The sequence below is a fragment of the Corythoichthys intestinalis genome, chromosome 10 (genome assembly GCF_030265065.1).
Source record: "Corythoichthys intestinalis isolate RoL2023-P3 chromosome 10, ASM3026506v1, whole genome shotgun sequence".
NCBI lineage: Eukaryota > Metazoa > Chordata > Actinopteri > Syngnathiformes > Syngnathidae > Corythoichthys > Corythoichthys intestinalis.
The window spans coordinates 15,009,284-15,037,233 of record NC_080404.1 but is presented as its reverse complement, the minus strand read 5'-3'; the positions used below and the strand labels follow the sequence as shown (position 1 = coordinate 15,037,233).

Genomic DNA, 27,950 nt, shown 5'->3' with positions numbered 1-27,950 from the left:
TTTACATACGTAAACTAAAGTGCAACATTCGTAAATGAATGGCTTCTGGTTTTTGAAATGTAAATAAACCAATCTATTGTGATAAAACAACAAAATTGCAATAACTGCATTAACCATCATAGTGAGGTCTAACTGTAACTGTAGTCTTGAAACAAATCTGAATAAGGAAAAATAATGCAAACTGGTTAAACTTGAGAGTAGCTGAGATCTGTCATGAAAGAACATTGCTCAAGTTCAGCATTCGCTTATTTGATATCTGCCGCCATCAAGCGTCGTGAATGGGTATAATGTCTAGACACCGAATATAAGACGACTCCCACTTTTTCAGTCTTATTTCAATGCAAAAAACACAGTCTTATACGGTAAATAAAATAGGCCCATGCAGGCACTTTGAAAGGTTGTGAAAAAAATGCATGGGAAAAATTTGGGTAACTTTAGCTTGAAATATTTACGTAAAATGAATGATAACTGCCTGTTTTTTTGGGGGGGATTTTAACCAAGAATATAGACTGTTCTATGTTTGTATCTATAGAAATTCTGAGATGTACGCATTTATATACAAGAATTTTCAAATTAAATAGACTTTGTTTTGTGATGGCCGCCACGTTGGATTTACACAATAGCGTAATTTTACCTCGAAATATTCACGTAAAATGAATGATAACTGCTCGTTTTTTTCTTTTGTTCATATCTATAGAAATTGCGGGATGTATGCATTTATTTACAAGAATTTTCAACTTAAAAGCTCTTTGTTTATTTGATGCCCGCCATGTTGTATCCATACGCAGTAGCCTAAGTTTACTTTCAAATGATGTAGTTTTTGGCCAACTGCCCGTTTTTTGGCAAAATGTGGTAATTTAGACATTTCTGCGTGCATACAATAAAAAAATCACCTTTTACGTGTTTTATTTATGTAACATTTCAATCTAAAAACAACGAGGGCCAGATAGCCGGCAAGACATGCCTCCGTGCTGAAGCAATAGTAACATCGGAATTCAACCTAAATAAGTTGGGATTGTAAATACACCACCGTAGTGTATCATATGGGATTTTTCATTATGTACACTACGGTTCAAAAGTTTGGGATCCCAAACTGTTGGGATCCCAAACTTTTGAACGGTAGTGTAAAAAAATGCAAATTTTGCTTTAGTTGAGTAAAATTATGATGCATTTTTCCTAAAGTATTATGTTTCTGATGTGAAAATTGAGTGATTAGCTTTTGAAAAAAATAAAAAATAAAAAAAATAAAGTTGCTACTTTGTGTAAAAACGTATATGTTAAATATTGCTATTGATTCTGAAAATGTAGGTGATTATATCTGCATCTGGTGATTTTTGTGCATCTAGCGTAAAATTTGAGAATTTTATAGCCATTTTAAGTTTTGTTATACTTGTATAAAAAAATCATCAGGATTTTATTAGGGAACGACTTTGGATTTTTTGATGTCGCTGCTCATGGAGACTTATATATGCCTAAGGGAGGTGCCTATTTTGGTTTTAGGTCGCTAGCGGCTTTGGTTTTGAAAATATTTGAATTTTAGGTTTCTGAAAATAGGCCCCCTAAGGATTTGTCCAGAGCCCTGTCACCTGATAGTGGAGTCTATGAAAAGGCATTGGCCTGCGTTCTTGGCCCATCACAAAAGTGCACCAGTAAAAATAACCAGATTTTTAATATTTTCAGTCAATTATTCATGTTTCAATCGTTATACTTCCTGTTGTGGTGAGCCGATGGGCTTAAAATGTAATCTATTTCCCATTCAGTATTCAGTAGGCCAATTCTAGGCTAAGGTAATGCTTCCGTGTCGGACTCCGCACTTTAGCCTCCGTCTCTGAGCCTGTATGGTTGAATCTGTTCCCTGACCCACTTTCATTTTCAAATTCCAATTTTGTTTTTTGCACAATAAAGCGGAGTCTCAATTAATGTTTTCACTGACTCATACTCCTCATGCCTGAATTCTTTCCTTTTGATACGTCATCGGTTTCAACTATATTAAAGCAAACTGCTACAAAAATTATTTTCAATTGCAGAATTTCTATTGTTATGGGGTCTGTGTGAGTAGGGATGTCCCGATGCTATCACGTGATCAGCAATTGGGCCAATCATGATTTTTCAGAGGATTGGAATTGGTTGAGAAGGATCGGGTTTTAATTTAAAAAATATATTTCTTTTTCTGGTTCATGCTCGTCTCATTGCCCTCCTGCAGGGCCACCAAGCTTGTTTTTTTTTTTTCCTTAGTCACCAGCTGGTGTTTGGTACTTAAAGTTAACGACAGATTTGTAGTTTTGATCTAACGAGAGAGGGCTCGGTAGTTCTATGATCAAAGGCGCAAATGTGTCAATCATCGTTTAGTTTGTTACACACCAGTCTGTGGCAACTCTTACCAGTGACAGGCTGTTCTCGGCAGCGAGGGTGAATTTGAGTGGACTCACTCCATGAAGCATTTAATAAAGACAAGCATTTTTCTACGTTATTTTTGTTTAAAAATAATTCACATTATGAAGGCGGCACGATGGGACAGTGGTGAGCACGCCCACCTTAAGCCCCTTTCACAAACATATCCCGGTAAATTACCATGTAAGGTGACGCGGGATTTACTCGAGTCGTTGCTTTCACGTATGTAGAGATATCCCGGAATGACGGGGGTTGGACACTTTCACAAACTTGTCCCGTGTTGCCCACTGGCGCTCTCTGTGCTGGGAGGGCTGCTGGCGCGATTTTAGAACCTGGAAATTACTTCATTTTTGTTTGGCATTTGTTGTCACTATGTTGATCAAATCGTGTTTTGTTACAGAGTCGGTTGTGGGAGCTTCCTAACGTCGCACCTGCAGTCAATTCATGCTCACCAAGACTGGTTTTAAGCCCAGGCGATCCAAAAGAAGGGTGCCAAAATATTAACTTGCTGGTTGCCATTCGGCACTTCGTACTCTCGAATTTCGTGCATTTGATAGCTTGTTCGTCTGCCGCCCTTGTTTTGAAATCCACTGCGTTGTGCTGGTATTTGAATGTATTTGTTTTTGTTGTCTTACAGGCTCTCTGCCTGCCCCGTCGACCTACTGTCATTGACCCATTGTGTTATTCCCCTTTTTCCGCGATTGCATGTATCTTTGTTTGTATTTATTAAACCCTTGAACGCATCCCTCCATTGTTTTCTGCACTTAGGTACAACCTTGTTCCCGCAGTTGCGGACCCTAACATCGGCAACAAAATAAACCACACATTTCCCGGACATTATATTAAGACGCGACCCGTTAAATGTCCGCGTAATTTCAGTGTCGGTCGACCCGGGAAATGGCTTTCACATACAAGGCCTAAACTGTGTATGTGAAAGGGGCTATAGAGTATTGTGCGGCTACATTTTGTGTTGGTGCACCTGAAGAAAGTTATGTGCAACCAATACAAAAAGTAAGTGTGGAGCCTTGGTAAAATGTATCGCAATATTGATTTTTCCAATATCATTCAGGCCTATTTTTATTTATCTTTTTAATTTTTAAGTGCTAAAAAGTAACAAAATAATCCAGAAATACAATGTCATTGCCAAAAGATACAAAAATATATCCAATTTATACTCTGCAACACTCCTGTAAACAGCGGAAGAGGATGTACTGTAAAAAGTACAGTACTGTGACATGTTTGGAACTTTTGTTAAAATAAAAACAAAAAATACATATATATATATATATAATTTTTTTTATATCAGATCGGGTGTTGGTATGATTAGATTCTCGAAATCAGGTGACTCAGACAAAAATGACTCAGTGCAAAAATATGTGATCGGGACATCCCTATGTGTGAGTCTTTATAATTGATACAGTATTTGAATATCTTTTGACAAGATTTAACCATTTAATTAGTGCGGAAAAAATAGTGACAGTGGGACTTAGATTGCAAAGGTTTCCCGATTCCCATTTAATATTTGAATTTGATTAGTGAAACAAAAACACTTGTGCAACCCCGTCAACAAGTGTTTGAATTACCCTAATGAAAAGATTTCCAATAGAATTAAATTACATATCATCAATAGTGCAAAGTTATGAGTTGATTTACCTAAAACCTGACATTTGAAGAAGGTTGTCTAGACTTTTTATATATCCACTGAAAATGAACAAAGTGTACATTCACACTGTTGGGGCCACTTTTGCGTCAGTGAATCAAATAATTAGAGGGACTAAGTCCACTGGAATGACCGCAAAGGACAGACAGCTTAAAATGTATTCAGGAAGATCTTGGAAAACCGTTTGCAGGAGAACGAGCGGTTGGCGTTCGAGTGAAACACACCTGCAAAAACTCAAGCAACAATCTTGCGGCACAATCCCAGAGTTACATGCAGCTTATCAGATTTGACACTGACGACAGAGTGCTCAAGTCTCACTTTCACCAATCCTGTTCTACTGTATGTATGGAAATTCCATATAAAAGCTGTCTTAAACATATGTGACTGCTTGCAGCAGGTTCCAAGTGCTAGCGATGGCCTGGGGGCAGTGCTGTGATGGCAGGGGGTGGGGTGGGGGATGAAAGGGTCAACTTCAGAGCCAAACATCGTGACTCTCTTGTGACAGCGTTGACGTACAGTAATCCCCGTCCTCTCTTGGTCGCAGTTCATCCTTGTTTGTTATAAAATATATGGTGCGGGATTTCTGCCATCTCTGTGTTTAAACAGGTTGTGTCTTTATTCAAGTACTGCAAAGGATTTTTGCTCAAAAGTAAGAAAGAAAAACATTCTGATGTCCCCCTCATCTCTAAGGTGGCATTATTACACCATGCATGTTCAATGTACTACACATTCCTTCTGTCTCTGAATACCTAGCTGAAGTAGTAGTGACTCATTTACCACAGAAGGCAAACAGTACCATTTTAAAAGGATATGAACCTACACAACAAGGTTTCACATCACCTTACTGTGAAATGTTCAGTGTAAGGCCTCTCAAATACAAATCCACAAAGAATCAACTCACATAATAATAATAGTAAGAACAATAATAATAAAAACACCATAACAAATAACATAAACAAAGCCAAATAAACCCAAAAATGGCACAAATTAATTTCAACAAATAAATTCCCAAACGGAGTGGATGTAGGGGTGATTTTTTTTGTGTCCCTCCTCGTTAGCTGTCAATCTCTGGGATCGGTAAAACCGTCAGCATTGACGCCGCCGTCACCCTTGAGGTAACTTGTGTTTGTTTGTTTTTTTATGTCAAGGCGCCTTTTTGATGATCAAGTTCTTGCTCCTACCCCCTCTAAAAAAAGCTTCATGATTGTGGTAGGGGTCAGATTGAACTCGTAATGACGGTCACTCAAGCCTTTGGTTTTCAGTTGTCCACCTTGACAGGACCTGAATCAGAAGGTCGGCTCGGAACGATGTCCTCCACCTCGCCGTGGGCTATCTTCTCCCACTGGTTCAAGTTCTCCCTGCAATGAACATACCACTTGTTTTAAAGCAGTGCTTTGCAATTATTTTCCGTTACACCCCCCCAGGAAGAAGACTTAAATGTTTTGCGCACCCCCCCAGCTCTCTTCCGCCACTGTAAATAGTATAATTTGTCTATAAAATTATTATTATTAATAGTACCCCTCTGGCTAACATTGTGTCTTTTTTTTCTATTAAAGGAAAAAAGTAACATAGATCAACTTATAATAAAGTATAACTTTTTTACTATTAGCATTGCTTTGTCACAGAAAAGACTTAAAGCACATCAATTTGCCTGAATTAAAAACAAAAGTCACATCAAAACTGGAAACATTTTGACCATTTGATACTGAAAAATAAAATTTATTAAAATCAATCGATAATAATACATTCAAATTGATTAGCAACATTAACTCATGAGGACAATATGCCAAACAATTTGACCCAAAAAAATGAATAGAACAAAAACGGAAGTGTCATTGGACAGAGCTTGCTGGTTTACTGATGTAACACTGACAAAGCGAGACGATTGTTGCCAATATTTGGAACGTTTTCAATGAAAAACAATCAAGCGGCTTGTCATTGAGATTGGGGTCTAATGTTTTTAAGTGAAGTCTTAATTGATTTTTGGACACAGTAAACAGAGCGGTCTTTCCTCGTCTCCCACTGAATTAAAAGTCAAAGCCAAAAGCCAAATGGCCCGAAAATGGCACATCTCGGTGGCCGGTGGAGAACCGGAGGTGAGGGCAGTCGTCGTGACCCTCCCAAGCTGAACATGGCGCTTCTCAGGCAACAGTGACAGACAGTGGGTCGCTGCGTGAGCCCGGCCCAAAAACGGCACACAGCTCTTACTCTTTTTGCTGTGTTCTCCTGTTTGGTTCAAAAATACTGCGCACACCCTGAAAATGAGATTCAGGATTCACATATGAACGTATGTTTAATCTGCCACTCGGTTGTATTGCGTTCACGTTACATAAACCATAGCAACGCCGGGCAATACAGCTAGAATACATGTTGATGTTTCGAATATAACAGGATCAAGATGGATATTTACATACACTCACTGGGCATAACATTCTAAGAGCTGCATCACGAATTGTGCCTAAATACTTCATCCTCAATTCTGTTTCTCTGTCTGAAGCAGTGCAACAGAACCTCAACACCTCACTCACAACTCTGTGCAAATCAAAACATCTCATTATTATCCACATTATATTATTGTAGTGTATTGTATTTTATTATGTGCTTAATTTTTTTATTCTATTTATTTATTTTTTAAAGGCAGCGGGAGCAAAACTGTGTTCAATTGTACTTTATTATGGAATTTAATAAACTAAGTCTATTCACATCAATCTTAATCAATCCACAAATTCATCAAAGTCCTCATCTTCTGTATCCGAATTGAACAGCTGGGCTAGGTCTCCATCAAACACGGCAGGTCCCTTCACAATGTTGTTTAGCCTCATGTACACACTCGAACTTTATAGCTCCTGGGGGCACGCCCCCCTGTCACATGCAGCCTTCTCCCTTTAAGGTTCTCATGCCACTCTCATCTACGTCCACCTTTTCAAAAATTGCTCAGTCAGACGACACATTTTGGTACTCACAATAGGCACACCATCTATTTTGGAGAATTTTTTTAACTTTTAGGTGCGCCTTATGGTCGTGAAATATGGTGGTAAAAAGCACGCCCCTCAAAAAAAAAAAAACCCTAGGCTGTGACACAAAGTATAAAAATTCTTACTTGCACGCTCTGAGAAGTGGAATGGATGGAGGGAAAAGATCTGCTAGTGTTGTATAACATGGAACTGCTACAGCATTGTAGAATCCCACCTAAACATTGAGAATGATTAGAAACATAAACTTACAGTTCATGATTTGTTTACCACTGAAGTGGATGCAAAATAAAAATGTTTTCCCTTTAGTGGACACTTAAGACCTTTAACCATTTATAGAACAAGTGACAATTTTTGGTCATTTGAAAACATAAATATTACTTTAAATTACTAATCATTTTGTACTTAAAAAGTACATAAAAATAATAATAAATTAATACAATGTTAATAAAAACTAAATAATGTAATTGGAATGACTGAAAAAAGAAATTTGATTATTTTATTTCTAGTGTTTAGGAAGTGTTTAGTCCTAGTGAGGACGATAGACATGCAATTAATTGAAATTGGGTTCATGTTTCAGTGCCATTGACTCCTTATCAAAATGAATTGGACGTCTAGTGTTAAATGAGTGAATTTTTGCATGATAGGGTTAATCAAACAACATACAGTATTTAGCAACAACTAAAATTTAAATTGCGACAAAAATACAGTGATTTACACTAATCACTTCAATGGCCAACCAAGGTACAATTCATTATTATACTGGATATCTTCACTCCAATATTTTCCTAAATGGAAAACAGAACAAACAAGTGGATAAAAGTTGTAAAACTGTGAGGAAAAATGAACACCGAAAAAAAGAGTAAACACTAAAAGGAGATTTTTGTTGTTGGCTGGTGTGAATCAGGTGAATCAGTTCCTGATTCAAAGTGTAAATATTCGATGTATGGCTGTGGGATACAAAGATCCCTTGAATAGAGGTAGACCGGTTAGCGGCCGGGCCGATTATCGTCTCCGACTGGCCAATATATGAAAAAATAAATTTAAAACTGGGTTATTTCGGCTTAGATGATACCATTAAAACTGGGTTATTTCGGCTCAGATGACACCACTCCTCTTTTATTCACCACGTCCTCTGATTGCTTAAATGGTATTGGTAAATGGAGTTACACTTGTATTGCACCTTTCCACCTTTTTAAGGCCCTCAAAGTTCTTCACACTATATCCTCATCTACAGTGGGGCAAATAAGTATTTAGTCAACCACTAATTGAGCATGATCTCCCACTTGAAAATATTAGAGAGGGCTGTAATTGTCAACATGGGTAAACCTCAACCATGAGAGACAGAATGTGGAGAAAAAAAAAATCACATTGTTTGATTTTTAAAGAATTTATTTCCAAATCATGGTGGAAAATAAGTATTTGGTCAATACCAAAAGTTCATCTCAATACTTTGTTATGTACCCTTTGTAGGCAATAACGGAGGCCAAACGTTTTCTGTAACTCTTCACAAGCTTTTCACACACTGTTGCCGGTATTTTGGCCCATTCCTCCATGCAGATCTCCTCTAGAGCAGTGATGTTTTGGGGCTGTTGTTGGGCAACACGGACTCCCTGCACAGATTTCCTATGGGGTTGAGATCTGGAGACTGGCTAGGCCACTCCAGGACCTTGAAATGCTTCTTACGAAGCCACTCCTTTGATGCCCTGGCTGTGTGTTTCGGATCATTGTCATGCTGAAAGACCCAGCCACGTCTCATCTTCAATGCCCTTGCTGATGAAAGGAGCTTTTCACTCAAAATCTCTCGATACATGGCCTCATTCATTTATTCCTTTACACAGATCAGTCATCCTGGTCCCTCCAGAAAAACAGCCCCAAAGCATGATGTTTCCACCCCCATGCTTCACAGTGGGTATGGTGTTCTTCGGATGCAATTCAGTATTCTTTCTCCTCCAAACAAGAGAACCTGTGTTTCTACCAAAAAGTTCTATTTTGGTTTCATCTGACCATAACACATTCTCCCAGTCCTCTTCTGGATCATCCAAATGCTCTCTAGCGCACTGCAGACGGGCCTGGATGTGTACTGGCTTCAGCAGGGGGACACATCTGGCAGTGCAGGATTTGAGTCCCTGGCGGCGCATTGTGTTACTGGTAGCCTTTGTTACTGTAGTCCCAGCTCTCTGTAAGTCATTCACTAGGTCCCCCCGTGTGGTTCTGGGATTTTTGCTCAACGTTCTTGTTATCATTTTGACGCCACGGGGTATGATCTTCCATGGAGCTCCAGATCGACGGAGATTATCAGTGGTCTTGTATGTCTTCCATTTTCTAATAATTGCTCCCACAGTTGATTTCTTTACACCAAGCGTTTTACCTATTGCAGATTCAGTCTTCCCAGCCTGGTGCAGGTCTACAATTTTGTCTCTGGTGTCCTTCCACAGCTCTTTGGTCTTGGCCATAGTGGAGTTTGGAGTGTGACTGACTGAGCTTGTGGACAGGTGTCTTTTATACCGATAATGAGCTAAAACAGGTGCCATTAATACAGGTAATGAGTGGAGCCTCGTTAGACCTCTTTGACAGCCAGAAATCTTGCGTGTTTGTAGGTGACCAAATACATATTTTCCACTCTAATTTGGAAATAAATTCTTTAAAAATCTCTCTCTCATGGTTGAGGTTTACACATGTTGACAATTGCAGGCCTCTCTAATCTTTTCAAGTAGGAGAACTTGCACAATTGGAGGTTGACTAAATACATATTTGCCCCACTGTACCTACTGGTGACGCAGCACCAGGAGCAATGTATCTTGCTCAAGGATACTTAGACGAGGTCTTCAGGGCAAAAAATCGAACCCACAACCTGAGTTGGAGAACAACTACTCTAGCACTTAACCACCCCACACCTAATATTAGCTATTATTTTCTATTTGTGTGATTCAATAAACATGCTTTAGGCATTTCAATGAAGTTCAGTGTTTGCATTATTCAATTTTTTTACACCAACTTTTACACTAAAGGCCATTTGGAACTAGGGGCAGCTTAGTATGAAGGGTTCAGCGGCATTCCATTCATTTTGTATGTGGGAACGGATTTCTCGGCAAAAGTGAGCGGTAGACGGCTGTCTTGGGCAGAATGGCAGGTTTGAATGACTTTGCAGAGGCAGAGGCAGGGACCAAAATAGAGCCTTGCTCTGTTTTCAGAGTCCTGCCGCGCTTACGTCAACAACGCATCCAATAATGTTCTGCTATTTGCTTATTAACATAAGAACATTGTGTTGCAAGCTTCAATGAGCCGCTAGCTTTATTCTCATGTGACCACATGATCTAAGAACAAGTACAACAAGCACATAAGAATGGAGGCAGCTCCCTTCATAGGACACTCGTAGCATAGCTTTCAATACATAAATATGCTTGCCACTTTTCACTTCCTGAGAACATCTACGTCAGGCTACGTGGCTCCTCCCATTTCACGCTTGCCATGGACCGCTCTTCACACTGGACTGATGCTAGTGTGAAAAGGCGTTTATACTGCAAATGAATATCGGCTCCAAAAATCGGTTATCGGCCCTTCTAACTATTAATAATCGGTATTGGCATCGGTCCTGAAAAACCCATATCGGTCGATATCTACCCTTGAATGCACTTGAATTTTAAATTTACGATCAGAATGCACAAATTATAGCCTGGTTTAAAGAACTGGATAGAAAACAATGGCATCTGTAAACTTACTTGGCCTTGAGGAACTTCATCCTTTTTGTCCCGGTCCATCATTGAGATGGGCTGTATCCCGATCTTCTTCATCTCATCTCCCTTGGGAAAAGCAAAAGTAAGTAGAGATGACTTAAATCAATATAAGTTAAGATTTAATTAAAGTAATCATAAGACTGGTTTAATGGCGTACCTCGGCCCAGAACTCAGCATATATGTCGTTGGCAATAAGTCGTGTGATTGGCCATTGCTTGGTCACGGAACACAGGTCACATGCTGTCATCATCAGGCCAATCACACGGTCCCTGGAGGTGAGCAAAGCAGTGATCGCCTTTAGGGTTGACGTACTGTTCACTTGTGTTTCTGTGTGTGGAAATCTACCAAGCCTGCACAATATATCGTTTGAACATTGCTATTGCGATGTGTGCATGCGCAATAGTCCCATCTCTGGATGCGTGATTGTTTTTTTTTTTTTTGAACAGGCAAACTTTTTTATTGCTTCATAAAAGCAGCAAATGTGCAGACATATGGCTTCCTGTAACTGTTTTACAGAGAGCAATGTTCATCCTTCACAGATGAACACCCTTAGTCTGGATTAAACGGTATTATATGAATTATCTTCCCAAACAGAACTATTCAAATCATCTGATGAAAATTCTTCTAGTTTCAATATCACAATATACTGGTACAGTGTCATGAAAAAGTATCTGAACCTTTTGGAATTTCTCACATTTCTGCATAAAATCACCATCAAATGTGATCTGATATTTGCCAACATCACACAGATGAAAAAACAGTGTCTGCTTTAACTAAAACTACCCAAACATTTATAGGTTTTCATACTTTATTGAGGATAGTATGCAAACAATGACAGAAGAGGGAAAAAGTAAGTGAACAATCACATTTAATATTTTGTACCTCCCCCTTTGGCAGCAATAACGTCAACCAGACGCTTCCTGTAGCTGCAGATGAGTCTGGCACATCGATCAGGACTAATCTTGGGATGTCTGGCATGAATCGCTGTATTTAGGTCATGCCACAGCATCTCAATGGGGTTCAAGTCTGGACTTAAACTTGCCGCTCCAGAACATGTATTTTGTTCTTCTGAAACCGTTCTGAAGTTGATTTACTTCTGTGATTTGGATCATTTTCTTGTTGCTGCATCCATCCTCTTTTTAGCTTTAACTGTTTGACAGACGGCTTCAGGTTTTCCTGCAAAACATCTTGATAAACTTTTGAATTCAGCAAAACAGCCCCAAATCATGATGCTACCTCCACCATGCTTCACGGTGGAGATGAGGTGTTGATGTTGGTGAACTGTTCCATTTTTCCTCCACACTTGACATTGTGTGTTACTCCCAAACAATTCAACTTTGGTTTCATCAGTCCACAAAATATTTTGCCAAAACTTCTGTGAAGTGTCCAAGTGCCTTTTTGCGAACATTAAACAAGCAACAATGTTTTTTTTCAGACAGCAGTGGCTTGCTCCGTGGAGCCGTCCCATGAACACCATTCTTGGCCACAGTTTTACATACAGTTGATGTGTACAAAGAGATATTGGACTGTGCCAGTGATTTCTGTAAATCTTTAGCAGACACTGTAGGGTTCTTTTTTTACCTCCCTGAGTATTCTGCGCTGAACTCTTGGCATCATCTTTACTGGACGGCCACTCCTTGGGCGAGAAGCAACATACCAAACTCTCTCCATTTGAAGACAATTTCTCTGACTGTCGATTGATGAACATCCAAGCTTTTAGAGATGGTTTTGTATCCTTTCCCAGCTTTACACAAATCAACAATCCTTGATCGCAAGTCTTCAGACAGCTCTTTTGACCGAGCCATGATGCACATCAGACAATGTTTCTTATCAACACAATTCTTACCAGGTGTGTGTTTTATTGTGGGCAGGGCAGCATTAAACCACTCATCAGTGATTGGGCACACACCTGAGTTAAATTGTTTGGTAAAAATTTGGTTTCAATGGCTCTTTAAGTTTCCTTAGGCAGAAGGTTCACTTACTTATTTCCCCCTTCTGTCATTGTTTGCATGCTATCCTCATTAAAATATGAAAACCTATACATGTTTGGGTGGTTTTAGTTAAAGCAGACACTTTTTTCATCTGTGTAATTTTGACAAAGATCATATCACATTTGATGGTGATTTTATGCAGAAATGTGAGTAATTCCAAAAGGTTCAGATACTTTTTCATACCACAAAATACTGCAAACCCCCTAAAAGTCGCAATGTCACTCTTTTCCAATGACGTTCAGCTCTAAGATCTACCCCACTCAACTCAAATAAATGACCTATGATAATCAGCAGTATAAAGTAGTCTCACGTTCAAATTGACTTTATAACTCTCGCACCACAGGCCAAGAACAATATATAAATACTAATTTGACATTAACCAAATATTGTTATGTCATTATGAATTGAAAAGTTCACTGTTGAAAGAAATGTAATAAAAGTATACTGCACTATAAAAGCACTGGTTGAATTTTAGTGACTTCTTCAAAAAAGTGTTGTCCAACACCTTAAGGTATTATTAAAATGCATATGTACGGTATATAAATTCCATCCATTTACTCCTGGGGTGGTAGCCAATCATTTCAGGACATAGAAAAAAAACAACTGTTTACGATTGCAAGGTAAATCTAAAGTCTTGACTTAACCTATAACAAGTGTATTTCCGGGGTGCGGGAGGAAAAAAAGATTCCCATTAAAAACTCAGGCAGGCACGAGCATAAAGCACAAATACATTCCATAGGAGATTTGGACAAAGATCTTGACCGTGAGGCAGATGATAATCAGATAACTACGTTTGCCTGTGTACCAATATTTTCCAACGAATTGGATGTAACAAGCAAACTACAGTGGTACCTCTACATACGAAGTTAAATGGTTCCAGAACCTTGTTTTTAAGTCGAAATGGTCGTATGTTGAGCAGGATTTTCCTATAGGAATACATTATAATTTCATTAATTCGTTCCACAGCCCAAAAACCTACACTAAATACTTAATAAATACTATTACAAATGGCAACTACACATAGCAAAACAAATAAATTGTAAATAAAAATAATAATAATAATTCCTGTAATAATGTAACGAATTGGGTTCTAATGTGGCGGACGTTTTTTGCTGTACCTGATCGCACCGCACCCGAGAGCGGTGAGCTTCAGAGTTTCACTTTCACTTTCAATGTTTTCTTGAGAACACCGTCAACTATGGCGGTCAGGAGCCATTTTGTGTTGAAGAGGTTGTGAAATATATGATAAAAATGTGACGAACCTGGCGATTTCTTTAGCGATGTTACCACAATAATTGTCAGGTTAACTTATAAAGACTGGCGAACGGTGGCCGGAGGAAGACCGTGGAGAGTATTTTTGAGCCAATTCACGGATGCGTACCCCACGCTCATATTTTTCTATAATTTGCATCTTCATTTAGGTTCACCTTTTTCCTTGTTTCACCACCTGTACCAACCTTTTTAAAACCCGTGTTGCTTTCTCACACAAGAAAATCCGCCGTTGTCATGTCGTCGGATGTAGAAACAAATGGCGAGTCAAATTTTACGTCGGATGTCGAAAAGATGTGTGTAGAAGCGATCGTATGTCGAGGTACCACTGCACTGTATTATAGCCAAATGGGTGTTCATTACAAGAGATAGAAAGCACTGGAGTTGAGCATGTTTTGAAACGAGGATTCAGGCATTACAACTCTAAGGGCTTAATGATTTCAGGAGTCCATGGGTAACATGACTGTGGCCTTACCTGTGTGAGTGGTTGTTTAAATCTAGTACACCTGTAGTGAGAAGCTCTGACAGTTGCTGGTGGTTATTGAAGTAAAGGGCCAGGTCAGTGGCAATGATGGCCTTTCGGATGATTTCTAGCACCTGCTCGTACTCGCTGGAATTCAGGTTGGAGAAAATATTGTGCCCTTCCAGCTATGAGAAACAAAGAGATCAATAAAAAAGCAAACGCTCCACTATAAGCCAGACTACAAGAAACTGACAAAATTGTAAATCATCACAGATCTGATGACCATTTGTTCCAGGGCTTTAGTCACCTGTCATACTAATCAGTGTTTGTTACACAAAGCTGCATGACCACTGTCCATTCGCCTGATCTGCATCACTCGAATGTGACTTTAGACATAAAGAAGGTGTTGCGTAATGGAGCTCTACCTGCAAAATGGAGACAGTCTGAGAAAAGTGGTGCTGCTCCATCGTGGAGGTGGAATAGAGAGCAGCAAGCGGGTGGTCAAACTTCTGAAGATAAGTGTTGCTGTACCCTCGATGGTCCAGATCGTGACACAGGCAGGCTATCAAGAGACCCTTCTTCTGTAAAAGGAAACATCACTCACGTCAAGTTATTTCAATTATTCTTTGTATCAAAATTTGACCCAATGAGCAGTGGACCTCTAACTCTGTGAAGGTCCCAGGGGTCTTTTGTAGGATGGCGAACATACAGTGTGCCACAGTCACAGCATGCTTCCAGTTGTGGTAGGGCACACGCCGGTAGTTTTTGCGTACGGACATGGTGAATCGACACAGCTTTTCCAGCTCAAAGCTAAATCAAGCAAAAAGAAACGAACAAATATAAAATAACATTTTTAATTGGATACTAGCACCCCAACGATTGTGCTACCCATTTCCCTAATTTTTTTCTTACCTGCTCTTTCCACAGGAGCTGTGAACCATGTAGATGAAAACTGCAGGCCAGATCTCTTCAAACGGACTTATGTCAAAATGAAACCTGAAGGAGGAAGAGGAGTGAATTTTGCTGGGTGGCTCTGCTAAACTGTCTGGAAGTCATGCCAATGCTCTCGTGTCATGTGATCCCACCCCAAAGTAGACTTTTGAGACCACCCTGTCTGAACCATATGAAAGACAAAACAAATGCATGCATTCAGAATGGCTTAAGACTCTTCCAAGTTTTAAAACTGATAGTCTAACCTAAAATATTTCTGATACAAGTTGTTTAGAATGAGGTTCCCAACCGAATGATTGGAAAATGTTTAGGGTCAAATATTGGAAATATTTCCATATATAATAACATATACTTGTATAAATAATCTGTGGTCAACACAAGTTTAGCTGCTCCAAAGCCTCTTTGTGATGTGAAATTATCCGATAAATCCGAAAAAACCTGAAATCTCAACAATTGCCCAACACAAATAGAAGTGCTAGCATACAGTAGCCATAGTCATCTTGAGTACTGTACACTACAAAATGGAAAATCAGAAAACCTGCAGATATTCTTCTCAACACATGTAGGGTCTCTCACATATTGAAAAATCAGTTATGAGATTGAAAATGGTTAGTATGTGTACCCTGCTTAAGACCAATGTGCTGCTCACAAGAACTTCGGTTCTCAAGAGATATGAAGTCCACTAAGTATTACAAGATGGTCACTCACATTTCAATCTCTTTATAAATGAGAGTGGGAAGATTGAGCTGAGTGAGTGTTTTCCATTCTTCTGAGGTGCAGATACTGTGGTATGACAGTTTTTCCATTGTCACTCTGTAAATGCATTCAGAGTGGCGAATTCGATGATACATCTAGACACGGAGAGGAAAGGTCAAAGAATCAGCACACAGTACACACTCCCGCTGCAGAAATGGTTACTTATGCTTTAGATATGGTCCTAAAAATAACAACTGCAGAAACAAAACATCTCCCCCCCAAAAACACAAATTTTTTACTTTTTTTCCCCTGCTGATGGTCATACAGTACCGTATTTTCACGACCACACGGCCGCACGCAAGTCAAAATCTTTTTCCAAAATGGACAGTGTGCCTATTAATTTGGTGTGCCTATTGCGTAGACTCAGTACCATAATGTATCTGTCTAACTGAGCAATTTTTGAAAAAGTGGACGTAAGTGAGAGCTGCATGAGAACCTTAAAGGGAGAAGATTGCGTATGATGTGCGTGCCCCCAATAGCTGAAACATTGTAGTGTGTGCGTTAGACGAAACCATAGACTTTACCCTCAGTTGACGAGACGGCTCCTACAGACATTGCGCCACGCCTTTCCGTAGGAGGCCGGCCCAGGCAGAGCGTGGTCGTTGCTTTCACTGTGATAAACTCGAACGCATGCTGCATCCTAATGCCGGATTAATGTGGAAACACTAGGAACGTTTTACTGCATACACGCAGGCAGGAGTGTCTCAAGAGTGATTTGGTCGAGGATTCAAGGAAATGATTACATAAAGCAGTACCATGCATGCACTTTGAAACGTTGTGGAAAAAAGTGAAATTATCAGACTTGGAACAATTAAGGAACTATGCTTAAATAATACACTTCACTGGTCCTTGGCACACATCTAATGGTGTTTGATAAACCTCTTCTTCTGTCAGCTTTACAGGTGGAGTTTGTTGGCGTCCTGCCCTGGGCCGTCCCGTCGCCGGTCTTGGCCCCCGGGATTTTCGGCCGGGGCTTGTCTGGTTGCGTCTGGCTGTGCGGGGGTCCCGTCGGGCACGCGCTGGTGTCGTGGGCGGGTGGGGGTGCCCCGCGGGTGCCGGTCCAGGGCCGCGGCCCTTCCCCGGCCGGCCGGGGTAGGGTGGAGTTGGGGTGGGGGCCAGGGGGTGTATGCGGCGGCCATGGTTCCCTCCCAGGTCCGCCCGGCCGGAGCCGCGTCTCCCTGTACTGGGTGCCGGGGAGGTGCCCTCTGGTGTCATACCGCGCGGCCCTCCTGGCCCGGGGGTGGGTCGTGGGGGGTGCACTTCCGTCCCCTTGGTCTGTCCCCGGCCGCGTCCGCCTCTCTGGGCCGCCGCGGCTGCTGCTGCCCCCCTGCCGGCGGGGCCGTCGACGGGGCCTCTTGGGGCCCGTGGGGCCTTGGGTGGGGCTTGTTGTCCCTTGCCGGTGGGGTGGACGTCCCCTGGTCGCCAGCGCTCGGCGTGGCGCCTGCTCGGAGTGCGGGGTGAGTGCTCGGTGGGTGGGGGGGGCGGTCGTGGAGGTGCCGTGGGTGGTCTGGGGCGGGGATTGATCGGGGCCCTGACGCTTCTCCCGCCGGTGGTTCTGGTGGACGGGGCCACGCCCGTGGGAGCCTGCCTCTTAACTCACGCACTTCTCACTTCGGCACTGTAAACATCTTTCACTCTGGCACTTACATGCTCATACATTTCTCCGGGGAGAGTTGGGACGGGGCTTTACAGTCCTGGCCTGGCTCCCCCCTGTTTTTAATGCACCACACACCAAGGTTGTGGGATGGTTGGGACCTGTTGGGGGGGGGGGGGGCACCTCACGGTTGCCCCCTCACGACAGGCCCCGCCATCCCTGCACCTTTTTTAAATGCACCACACACATCATACTCCACAGGAGAGCTCTGGCAGAGGGCGGTGGGATGGGCGGCTGGGCAGAAATTCCATGCTGCAGTCCCACTGCCCCAAGCCAAGCTCTCCTATTTTAATGCAAACATTGCACTACCCTCCCCTCACAATCCCATCACGGTGCTGGGTGATGGCTGCCAGCCGGGAACCTGGTAGCCACAGTAATAGGGTGGTAGGTGGGTCCCACACTTTTTCCTCATGGCGTGGCTGCTGGGGTGTGGCCTCCCCTCTGCCTGGGCTGCCGGCCGCGGGAGTGGGGTGGGGGGTCGGGGCTCCGATCTTGCATCGCCCCGTGGCAGTTCCTCGGCGTTCTCCTGCCTCCGCCTTCCCCTCTTCTCTGACTGGACATCCGCCCTGCGCTCAGTCGCGGGTCGCTGGCTGGGCGCAGGTGTATCAGCGGGGTGTTGCCTGCACCGGCGGGGGGCCCTGCCCTGCCTTGGGCTTAGTGGGCCGCTGGGGTTCCTGTGGCGTGCCGTGCCGGCTGGGGGGATGCGGCATGCGGCTCGTGGCCCGGCTGGGCGGGCGGGGATGGGGGTAGATGTGGGGTTGGTGGTGCGTCCACTCCTGCCATCCCTGAAGGCCGGTTGATGGGTGCGCGGTTGGCCCATGGGACCACCCTGGATCCCGGGGGGGGTGATGGCTCCTTTGCTGGGCTGCGGGAGGAGGGATGGGTTGGGTTGCGCTTAACCCCCCAACCCCCATCTAGCAGGATGCGGTAGGGCATGCTCGGGTTGGGGGTCCCGGTGCCGGGATTGGCGATGGGGCGGCGTAAGGTTGGTCGCCAACGGGCTTACATTCATAAGAGATTCACATGATTAAGGGGTTCTAGATCACAACTGATTTGTGTACACTCTACCTCTTTCAATCACTTAGCTTATAGACACTCCCACCCCTGTCCCCCTCTTTCACTGGCCAATAGGCCCCCACATGGTGTAAACCGGAAATACATCTCGCTGACGATGGCACTAGCATATTAATAATCAGTCTAGATGTTCTATGTATTTCTTGTTGTTGTTTGTGTATGTGTTTCTTTTCTTTCTTCTCTTGTGTTGGTTTTCTTCTGTCCCCCCATAATCCCTTCCTGTTCGCTGCTTTGTCATAATAAAAAGATATTTTGAATGATCACAATGGGAGTATATCAGACTCTCAATGTGAAACATTAAAACTGTTCAGACAACCCGGACACTTAGACTTCCATTCTCTGTGTCAAACAGCTGAACAGGACAGGTTAATTATAAAAAAGAAAAAAGTGAAATGAATGGAAAAAAATTTGCATAACTTTAGCTTGAAATATTTGCGTAAAATGAATGATAACTGCCCCTTTTTTTTTTTTTTGCTTTTAACCAAGAATCTACCCTGTTTTATGTTAATATCTATAGAATCTGGGATTTACGCATTTATTTACAAGAATTTTCAACTGAAAAAGCACTTTGTTTTGTGACAGCAGCCACGTTGGATTTTGTATCCATACACAATAGAATAACTAACTTGAAATATTTACGCTGTTTTTTTTTTTTTTTTTTTTTTTTTTTTTTGCTTTTAACCAAGAATATAGACTGTTTTAGCTTTATATCTATAAAATTCCGGGATTTACGCATTTATTTACAAGAATTTTCAACTTTATAAGCTCTTTGTTTTGTGACGGCTGCCATCTACACAATAGCGTAACTAACGGGCCTCCTGCCTGTGTTTGGGCAAAACAAATTGCAATTTACACATTTCTGCTTCCATATTAAAAAAAAGTCAGCTTTTATGTGTTTTATTCTATGTAACATTTCAATCTAAAAACTTTCAGTGTAGAACAATAGGGAAGAAGTGTTGGGAGATCTACCCGTCTGTGAAGGCCGGCTACAAGTTGACCCAGAAGGTGCTGACACCCACTGCCTTGGCTCCGCACATAACGTGCAATGCCCTGCCCGCCTCCTACGGGGACATCATCCTCCGCAAGATCCCCGGGCTCAAGCATTTGTGCCTGGGGAAGGCCAACTCTGACCCGACAGAGCATTCTTTTGGCAAGCGCCGCCACTTGTGCGGCACCAATTACTGAACCAGGGTGAAGAACTTCATGGTCAGCAACAGGATGGCACAGCGGCTGCACTTGCCAAAGCTCGTCGGGTTCTTCCCTGGGTGATGTGCAGGCCGACCTGGACCGCGCCAAGGCAGAGGAGAAAGAAGATGACGAGGAGATCTTGGCCGAGCTTGCCAGGGAGCTGGCCGACAATCGGCTGGCCAGCCGGCGAGTAGCTCCTCACCGCACTCGGCAACTACGCCGGCTACCTGGCCAGGAAGGTCCAGGCCAACTCCTCTGGGGCTGAGTGCTGCAAGCAGGGGCTTGCCCAGGAGGAGAACATGGAGATTGCCGTGAAGCTCAAGAGGGGTGATCCGCCCTCTGTAATGTTCGACGCACTGGTTGGTCCTTAAGCGGCCATCTCTCCCCATGGCCCACATGGCGTCCTTTGGGATGTTGCTGTGGGACTCTCTGATGAGAGTCCCACAGCAACTTTTTCTCCCTTGCCATGCGCCACAGGGACGGCTTCAGGCACCTGCTGGAGGTCCTGGCGGCCTCAGACACAACCTTGCAGGGGCACAGGCTGGCCAACACCATTTTGCTGCACATCAGCAGGTCCCTCTTCAACTGTTTGATGCGGACTTCTCCAAGAATGTGACTTCAGAAGCGAGGAAGAACAAGGCCTTGGAGCGGCCGACCAAGGAGTCGAGGAGGGCAGGAAGGAAACGGCCATGGACAGGGACTTGTACAAGTCGTGGAAGTTGACCGGGGCCCACAAGTCATTGGCTAAGAGGGTATGTGATTGCTTAATGACGAATATGCTGAGGCAATTATGACATTGGAATTTAGTAACTTCAATAAGTTGTCATTGTTTAGAGAAAAATGCAAATTTTGCTTTTGTCGAATAAAACTAGGATGATTCTGCATGCTTTCCTCAAGTATTACATTTCTGATGTGAAAATTGAGTGATTTATTTGCTGTTAAAACTTACGTCACTAAATTTAAAAAAAAATTAAAGTTGCTATTTCGGGCAAAAACTTTTATAATATGTTAAATATTGCTATTCATCCTTAAAATATAGGTGATTATTTCTACATTTGGTGATTTGTGTGTAATGCATCTAGCGTAAAATCTGAGAATTTTATAGCCATTTTAAGTTTTGTTATACTTGTATAAAAACATATTTAATTGGGATTTTATTATGGAACGACTTTGATTTTTTTGTTGCAGGTTCTCATGGAGACTCATATATGCCTAAGAGTGGTGCCCGTTTTGGTTTTAGGCCGCTAGCGGCTTTGGTTTTGAAAATATTAGAATTTTAAGTTTTTAAAAATAGGCCCCGAACAGATTGGCCCCGACCTCCGTGTCCCGTCAACTGATAGTGAAGTCTATGACTACACAACATTGAAAATGGCATCTACTGCGAAGAGACATGCTTACGAAGCCCAGTTTAAACTCCAGGCTATCACCAACGCGAAACAAAAAGTAATTGCCACCTATGGTGAGTTTTAAGAGGAAGACGCTGCCTAAACAAAAATTTCCCGCCGGAGTCATCGCGAAGGCCAATCATAAGGGCTGGATGGATAAGGAGAAAATGAGAGAGTGGATAAGGTAAGTGTACTTGAAGCGACTGGAAGGTTTTTTCAACACGTCACCATCCCTGTTGATCTGTGATTTCATGCACTCCCATCTCACACCTGCTGTGAAAAACCAAGAGTATCTGATGAACTCGGAGCTTGCCATCATTCCGGGAGATTGACGAAGGAACTCCAACTGCTGGACGTCGGTAGAAACCGGGCATTAAAAGTCAAGTTGCGAGCGTCATGGGACCAATGGATGATGAATTGCGAACACAGCTTTAGGAAGACTGGGAGGCAGCGCCGGGCGAGTTACTCCACAATTTGCGAATAGGTTGTGGATGCTGAGGCTAAGAAGTCTGCTTTCACTGTTGGAGTCCTAGCTTAGCTGTTCAATTCGGATACAGTAGATGAGGACTTTGATGGATTTATGGATTGATTAAGGTTGATGTGAGTACTTTGTTAAACTCTTCAATAAAGGATAATTGAACTCAGTGTGTGTGTGTTAAATACAAAAATATCACCTGAAAATGAGCCTGCGCCTTTATTACGGCGCGCCCCATAGTTGCGAAAATACGGTATATGGATTTGGGGGCGCCCACATTCAAATTGAAACCTGCGATGTCAAGCTAATGTCAGTGGGGAAAAAAAGACCCTTTCCTTATACTTGTAAATTTTTCAGACCATAATCATTTTAACAATAAGTGAAAATCTTATACTTTGTAACAGAGTACGGTTCTTTTGCTAAAATTGATCGCTGTAATGCGTATCTGCAGAAGGAAGACTGCTTGGGACATGAGGTGAGTGTGTGTGTCCGCCTACCTAAACGGGTTTAGTCAGCTCATTGGGGGTGTTTGATAATTGGATCTGACATCCTAACTCTACGCTGTAAGTGCAATTGGTTGGTGGCATCGTGTCAACACTACCGTTCGCACCATTCAAACAATGACTGACAATGAAAGCCCCCTCCCTTTTGTAAGTGTGAGTGTGCCAAAGTATATGTTTTCTTGGCGTGGGTGACACAGTTATAACAATACTTTTGTACGTATGCAATCCAGATGAATGAGTATGTTGACCTAGAGCAATAATCAGTTAAACCATCAAACCAATGAATGGTTCCATATAAGGGTAATCTATCCTCATTATGAATCAGTATTTCGAAAGAATAATTTAGAACTAGGCAACAATGCTGTTGTTGAGCATATTCAAAGACAAACTCACATTTGCACAGTGTAAGGCCAGGGCACAGAAGACAGCAAACATCTTGAAGTTGTTCTCGTCTGTTTTAGTGAAGGCACTACCGCTTAACTTATTCACCATCTGCACCACTCCAATAACAGTCCCCCTGCTCACGATGGGCATGCACAGGATATTCCGTGTGGTGTAACCAGTTTTGAGGTCCACCTCTCTGTCAAATAACATCATATCATCACTACGACAGGTCAGTATGTGCATGTGTGTTAAAAACTGTAAAAAAGTTCATTAAAATTAAGCAATGTCTAGTGTATTGGGTGTCTACCGGTTAAACCGCGGGTCTGCATAGGCATCTGGGATGTTTAAGACTTCTCCTGTCCGAGCCACTTGTCCAGCTATTCCTTTCTCTATAGAAAACCTGCATTGGTCACATGAGAGGGTAACAGTCAATTAACATGCCAATTCAATTTTGGAATGATAAAAAAGTGAAGATGTAGCTATTAAAATGCTCTTTTTTTATCGTTGGCAAATATAGACGTGATAAAGAAGTTTAGCTTTGGGAAGGTACTCTTACCTAATTTCTTTGGTTTTCCTAAAGACTGGCTTGCCTTCTTTCTCCTCACCAATATCGAACAGGTCAGAATACAGTTCTTTGTTGTTTTGATCTACCTGGAAGAGTGCACACCTGTCGGCATTCACCAGGTTTTTTGCATATATCTGCAAAGAAAGAAAAATTAGCCATTCCAGCAATCTGTTCCAAAAACTGCTCCGAAGTCACCCAGATCAGCTCCAATTCAGAATTCAACCAATATACAGAAATAAGATTTAAAATTTGAACAAAAAAAATTCTTAAGAATCAGAAACTGACCATATCAGTAAGTGTAACAACACATGCAAAACATGAACTGACTACTATATTAAACAAAAACAAACTTACCATTATGTGTTCAAGTAGAGAATCTATTGCCACAATATTATCAAAGTACGTCCTGTGAAAAAAAAAAAAAAAAACAGAGCTCTGACAACATTTTCCAAAACATTCAAGGAATGAAAGTGAACATTTATTTTCCATTGAGAATACAGTGCTGAGGCTAAAATATAGTGCTGCCAAACAAGAGTGACTTTTACTTTGACACATCTAGTAGGAAGTCATTGAGCTCAGTCTGTTTTGCGAGGCCTCGGCACACCTAAAAGAAGAAGTAGGTCAGGTCATACGTGAACTCATAGCACATGTGCAGCATCCTGCTTTTACTCTAAACACGCCAACATGTCTGTCTCGCGTCAGTGTTTTGCAGCAAGCAGCCAGCCCTGGAGTGCAGGCAGTCTGCTGCAGTGCTATGCAGCTCAGAGAGTCTCAGAGGCCCGCTGTGGCCAGTTCTGCAGTGGGACACTGCTTCTCTGAGGTGTTATGCCATGGGTTCACATAAAAACAGTGCCGGGGCGTAATGACGCCCTCGGAGACCTGTTTGTTGAATCTACGGCTTAGCTGATTGGACAGGCCCGGTCGCAACCCCGTACCAGTACACAGTGGATTTCAACATTAAAAACAGTGTGCCGAACCAGAACAAACAATGCCACTTACATCATTATAAGTGGGCAATTCAGCATTCTGCTTATTCCCAAACATGTATTGAGACAATTACATTGTAGTATACAATATTTGTAACAGTGTGTTCAGGTCTCTGTGGACGTTTGCTCACCTGTACTTGATGAATGGCAACTGATGCCCACGCTAAGTTTGCTGTTGCAACCTGAAAAAAGAGGTCAAAATTTGGTGTTGTGTAACCAAAAAAAAAAAAAAAAAAAAACCCAAAAAACAAAAAAAAAATCCAACAGATCTTTTGAAAACAATGTCATTAAACCTTTACATGTTCAAATTATGTTACTGTATTTTTCGGACTATATGTCGCAGGTTTTTTTTTTTTTTTCATACCGTAATTTCCCGAATATAACGCGCAGTTTTTTCCCCCAAAATCAACTTGTAAACTCATGGTGCGCATTATAAACGGGTACATGGATGGAGACAGAAATATATATGTATTACATATATATACAAACCGATTTTTTTTCATTGACACGGCCACGTTGTGTTGAAGAAACGTATGCGGCGACCCGTTGCCGACCATTACGGTACGTGACGTCACCGTTTTGTTTCGGTAATACTTCACTCTAATCGGCCGAATGATTTCGTCTGTGTTAAATTCTGCTTTTTTCACTCTTCATAAAGCACAGAATTTAGTTTCTTGAACTCATTTGAGTCGACGTTTATTGCAGCTCCGCAATGCGGACCATAACAAATGCAAGGACACACACTTCCTGTGTCCGTCAACTATATCGGTCCCTCGGGAAACTCAAACCCAAATAACAGCTATGAGCTCTCACAGATTTCCGACTTACGTTCTCACTTTCATTTTACCGTATCAATCCATGGAAGAAACATTTATTCATCATGAGGAAAAGAGCCAGTTATACAGCAGCCTTTAAAAGAAAAGTCACATCTGTTTTGTTTTCTCCTAGATTCTGGTAAGTTGGAGAAGTTGTCAAATCATATTATTACCGTAAATATTGTCAGTTTACGGTAATGTTTTGAACTACCAATGTGCTATGCTTGTGCTGTGTTTCACCAGTGAGTAAAATGACATCTCTGTATCTGTACACAAGCTCTGTTTTCTTGTATTCTTGTATTTATTGGTGCTAAAATTAGGGTGCGCGTTATAAACGGGTACAATAATTTTCCCTAGATTTTACAAGTAAATTTGGGGTGCGCATTATACACGGGTGCGCTTTATATTCGGGAAATTACGGTAGTTTGCCCAGGACTTACTATACTCTGGAGCAAGGCCGTAGGTTTGCATCGGGACGGTAGAGACATAACACTACCAACTTTTCAGGATGCTGAGATTGTCCCCACCAACTTTTAAGCAACCATATTTGCATTAAATGAGCACTTCGCTTATATAGGTAATTCAGATTGTCTTCCCACATGTTGTAAGGAGAGAAGAGACCCTAACATTATTAAGTGAAACATTTTCATTATGTTCAGACTTATGTTTTTTCTCTTGTCACTTGCTGAATGTGCCGGTCCATTTTTTCCCCTCAAATGCACGTTTGATTGGCTGATGTCTTGACCCCACTCCCGCCACACAGACACACTTGCACACTCACACAGCCCGACAGATTCATGTCGACAAGATGCTGCCCCTTTCGAAGAGGAGGATATTACTATTATATTATTATAAGTATTATAAGTTTTTTTTGTGGCCAGCAGCAGCCACTGTAAGCAATGCAAAAAAATGCCAGTGTTGTGGAGGTGGGAGAAACAGCACTAATTTTGCTACTGAAAGTCCGACCTGCATCATATTTAGCATAAAATTAAGCTGTCTGAACTTGCTAACCTGCATAACTACTTCGGTCAGGCCAGTCCCCACAAGTGACAACAAAGTCAAGCTAGCCGTCCCTCATTTAGATCATTGTTTGCATTGTGTGCATTAGGGTAATGCAATGCGGTAGTTTCAGAGTGCCAGTCCCTTCATTTAAAAAAAAAAAAAAAAAAAAAAAAAAAAGGAGCTATCCAAGAATCGGTCCACCTTAGGGGACACAGACATGAAAAGGAGCTGAAACGGGAAAAAAAAAAAAAAAAAATCTGTGAAATGAAATCACACATCAGATTTGCATGAGAGTATTTGGTTCCAGTCTTGGAGTAGTCTAGTATGCCTCAGATGTAGATTGGTCTTTGGGTATATCAGATTTTTTTTCATTATTTTTTTTCCCAAATCACTTTTATTTTACGATACTTTAGTTTGAGTCTAGGGGGTGCTCCAGTGTCCCCCAGAAGTGGACCCATTCTTGGATAGCTCCTCGTTTTTTTTTTTAAATAAAGGGAATTTCCCTTCAAAATGTTTCTTTTGTAGTTTTTAAAAACAAAGGTTTGAATCGAACGTTGTATCACCTGAACCATTCATTTACATTGATCATTTAGCGTTTCAATTAATTAGCTTCATATTCGTCAGGAATGTAGCCCTGACCCCCGTTCAATAATCTGTTTGATCTTATTAATGTCCCGTCCGCCGCAAAAAGCATACATGCAGGTTATACTGTTAAATCGTTCCAACCAATGTTAAGACCTAACCTACACCCTTGCTCTGGAGTGACTTATTTGGGAAATTATTAACACATTATTATATCATTTCACATGTTGTTTTGGTGTCACTTATTAGCATGTTCCTCATGGTATAATTATCTGAATAACTCCTCAAAACTATGTTACGTTAACATTCCGGGCACGTTCTCAGCTCGCTGTTTATGGGTCATGTAACGTTAGCATTAGAGATAGACTGATTATCAGCGAGGCCGATTACCGGCGCCAATGTTTGGAAATTTGACGTATATCGGTATTGGCCTTTTTTAATCCGACTGGCCGATATGAAAAAAATCTATTTAAAACTGGGTTATTTTGGCTCAGATGCAGCCGCGCCTGCCTCTCCTGCCTGCTGTCTCCTGCACTAGTATTCACCCCGTCCTCTGATTTGTCAAATGGTAATGGTAAACAGTAAATGCGCCTTTTCACCCTCAAAGCGCTTCACACTATAACCTCATCTACCTACTGGTGACACAACACCAGGAACAACGTGGGGTCTAGCATCTATCTCAAGGATACTTAGACTTGGTCATCAGGGCTTTTTTTTCTGTTTCAAAATTTCAGAGAGCTATTTATTTAACCTTTTATTCAACTTTATAAAAGATGTTTCTGAGTCTAGGAAATTCACGCTCTTCTGGAGCTATTATTTCTACGGTATTTGTGTGATTTAATAAACATGCTTTTGGCATTACAGTGAAGTTCAGTGTTTGCATTATTCAATTTTCTTAATGCCTATTTTTACACTTTTACTGCAAAAATCAGTTATCAACCCCTCTAACTACTAATAATTGGGTTCAGTATCGGTCCTGAAAAACCCGGTTGATCTCTAGTTAGCATACTGTACACTTATTCAGACTGTTGTTCTCTTTTCTATTTTTATTTTAAATTGCCTTTCAAGATGACGTGTCTGTTCTTGGTGTTTAATTTTCTCAAATAAATCTATCCCCCAAAATTTGACTTATACTCTGGTGCGACTT

At 41.7% G+C, this 27,950-nt stretch overlaps 1 protein-coding gene across 4 annotated transcripts in view; it reads right to left on the bottom strand.

Moving 5' to 3' along the window:
- Positions 1 to 489: 489 nt before the first annotated feature.
- pde10a (phosphodiesterase 10A) overlaps positions 490 to 27,950 on the bottom strand; it is a 129,917-nt gene continuing 102,456 nt past the window's right edge. For 2 of the 4 annotated variants that reach the window (XM_057848108.1, XM_057848109.1), the window contains exons 8-22: positions 24,536 to 24,586; positions 23,964 to 24,022; positions 23,773 to 23,824; positions 23,410 to 23,552; positions 23,161 to 23,253; positions 22,863 to 23,049; positions 16,143 to 16,285; positions 15,396 to 15,479; positions 15,143 to 15,293; positions 14,909 to 15,064; positions 14,496 to 14,668; positions 10,918 to 11,029; positions 10,746 to 10,826; positions 7,152 to 7,240; positions 490 to 5,409 (exon numbers count right to left, since the gene is read on the bottom strand). In XM_057848108.1, the coding sequence (XP_057704091.1) occupies positions 5,310 to 5,409; positions 7,152 to 7,240; positions 10,746 to 10,826; positions 10,918 to 11,029; positions 14,496 to 14,668; positions 14,909 to 15,064; positions 15,143 to 15,293; positions 15,396 to 15,479; positions 16,143 to 16,285; positions 22,863 to 23,049; positions 23,161 to 23,253; positions 23,410 to 23,552; positions 23,773 to 23,824; positions 23,964 to 24,022; positions 24,536 to 24,586 (1,674 nt within the window). In that variant the 3' untranslated portion in view covers positions 490 to 5,309. Of the gene's footprint in view, positions 5,410 to 7,151; positions 7,241 to 10,745; positions 10,827 to 10,917; positions 11,030 to 11,583; positions 14,669 to 14,908; positions 15,065 to 15,142; positions 15,294 to 15,395; positions 15,480 to 16,142; positions 16,286 to 22,862; positions 23,050 to 23,160; positions 23,254 to 23,409; positions 23,553 to 23,772; positions 23,825 to 23,963; positions 24,023 to 24,535; positions 24,587 to 27,950 lie in introns of those variants that run through there. The other 2 variants (XM_057848107.1, XM_057848110.1) reach the window with 2 other exon arrangements.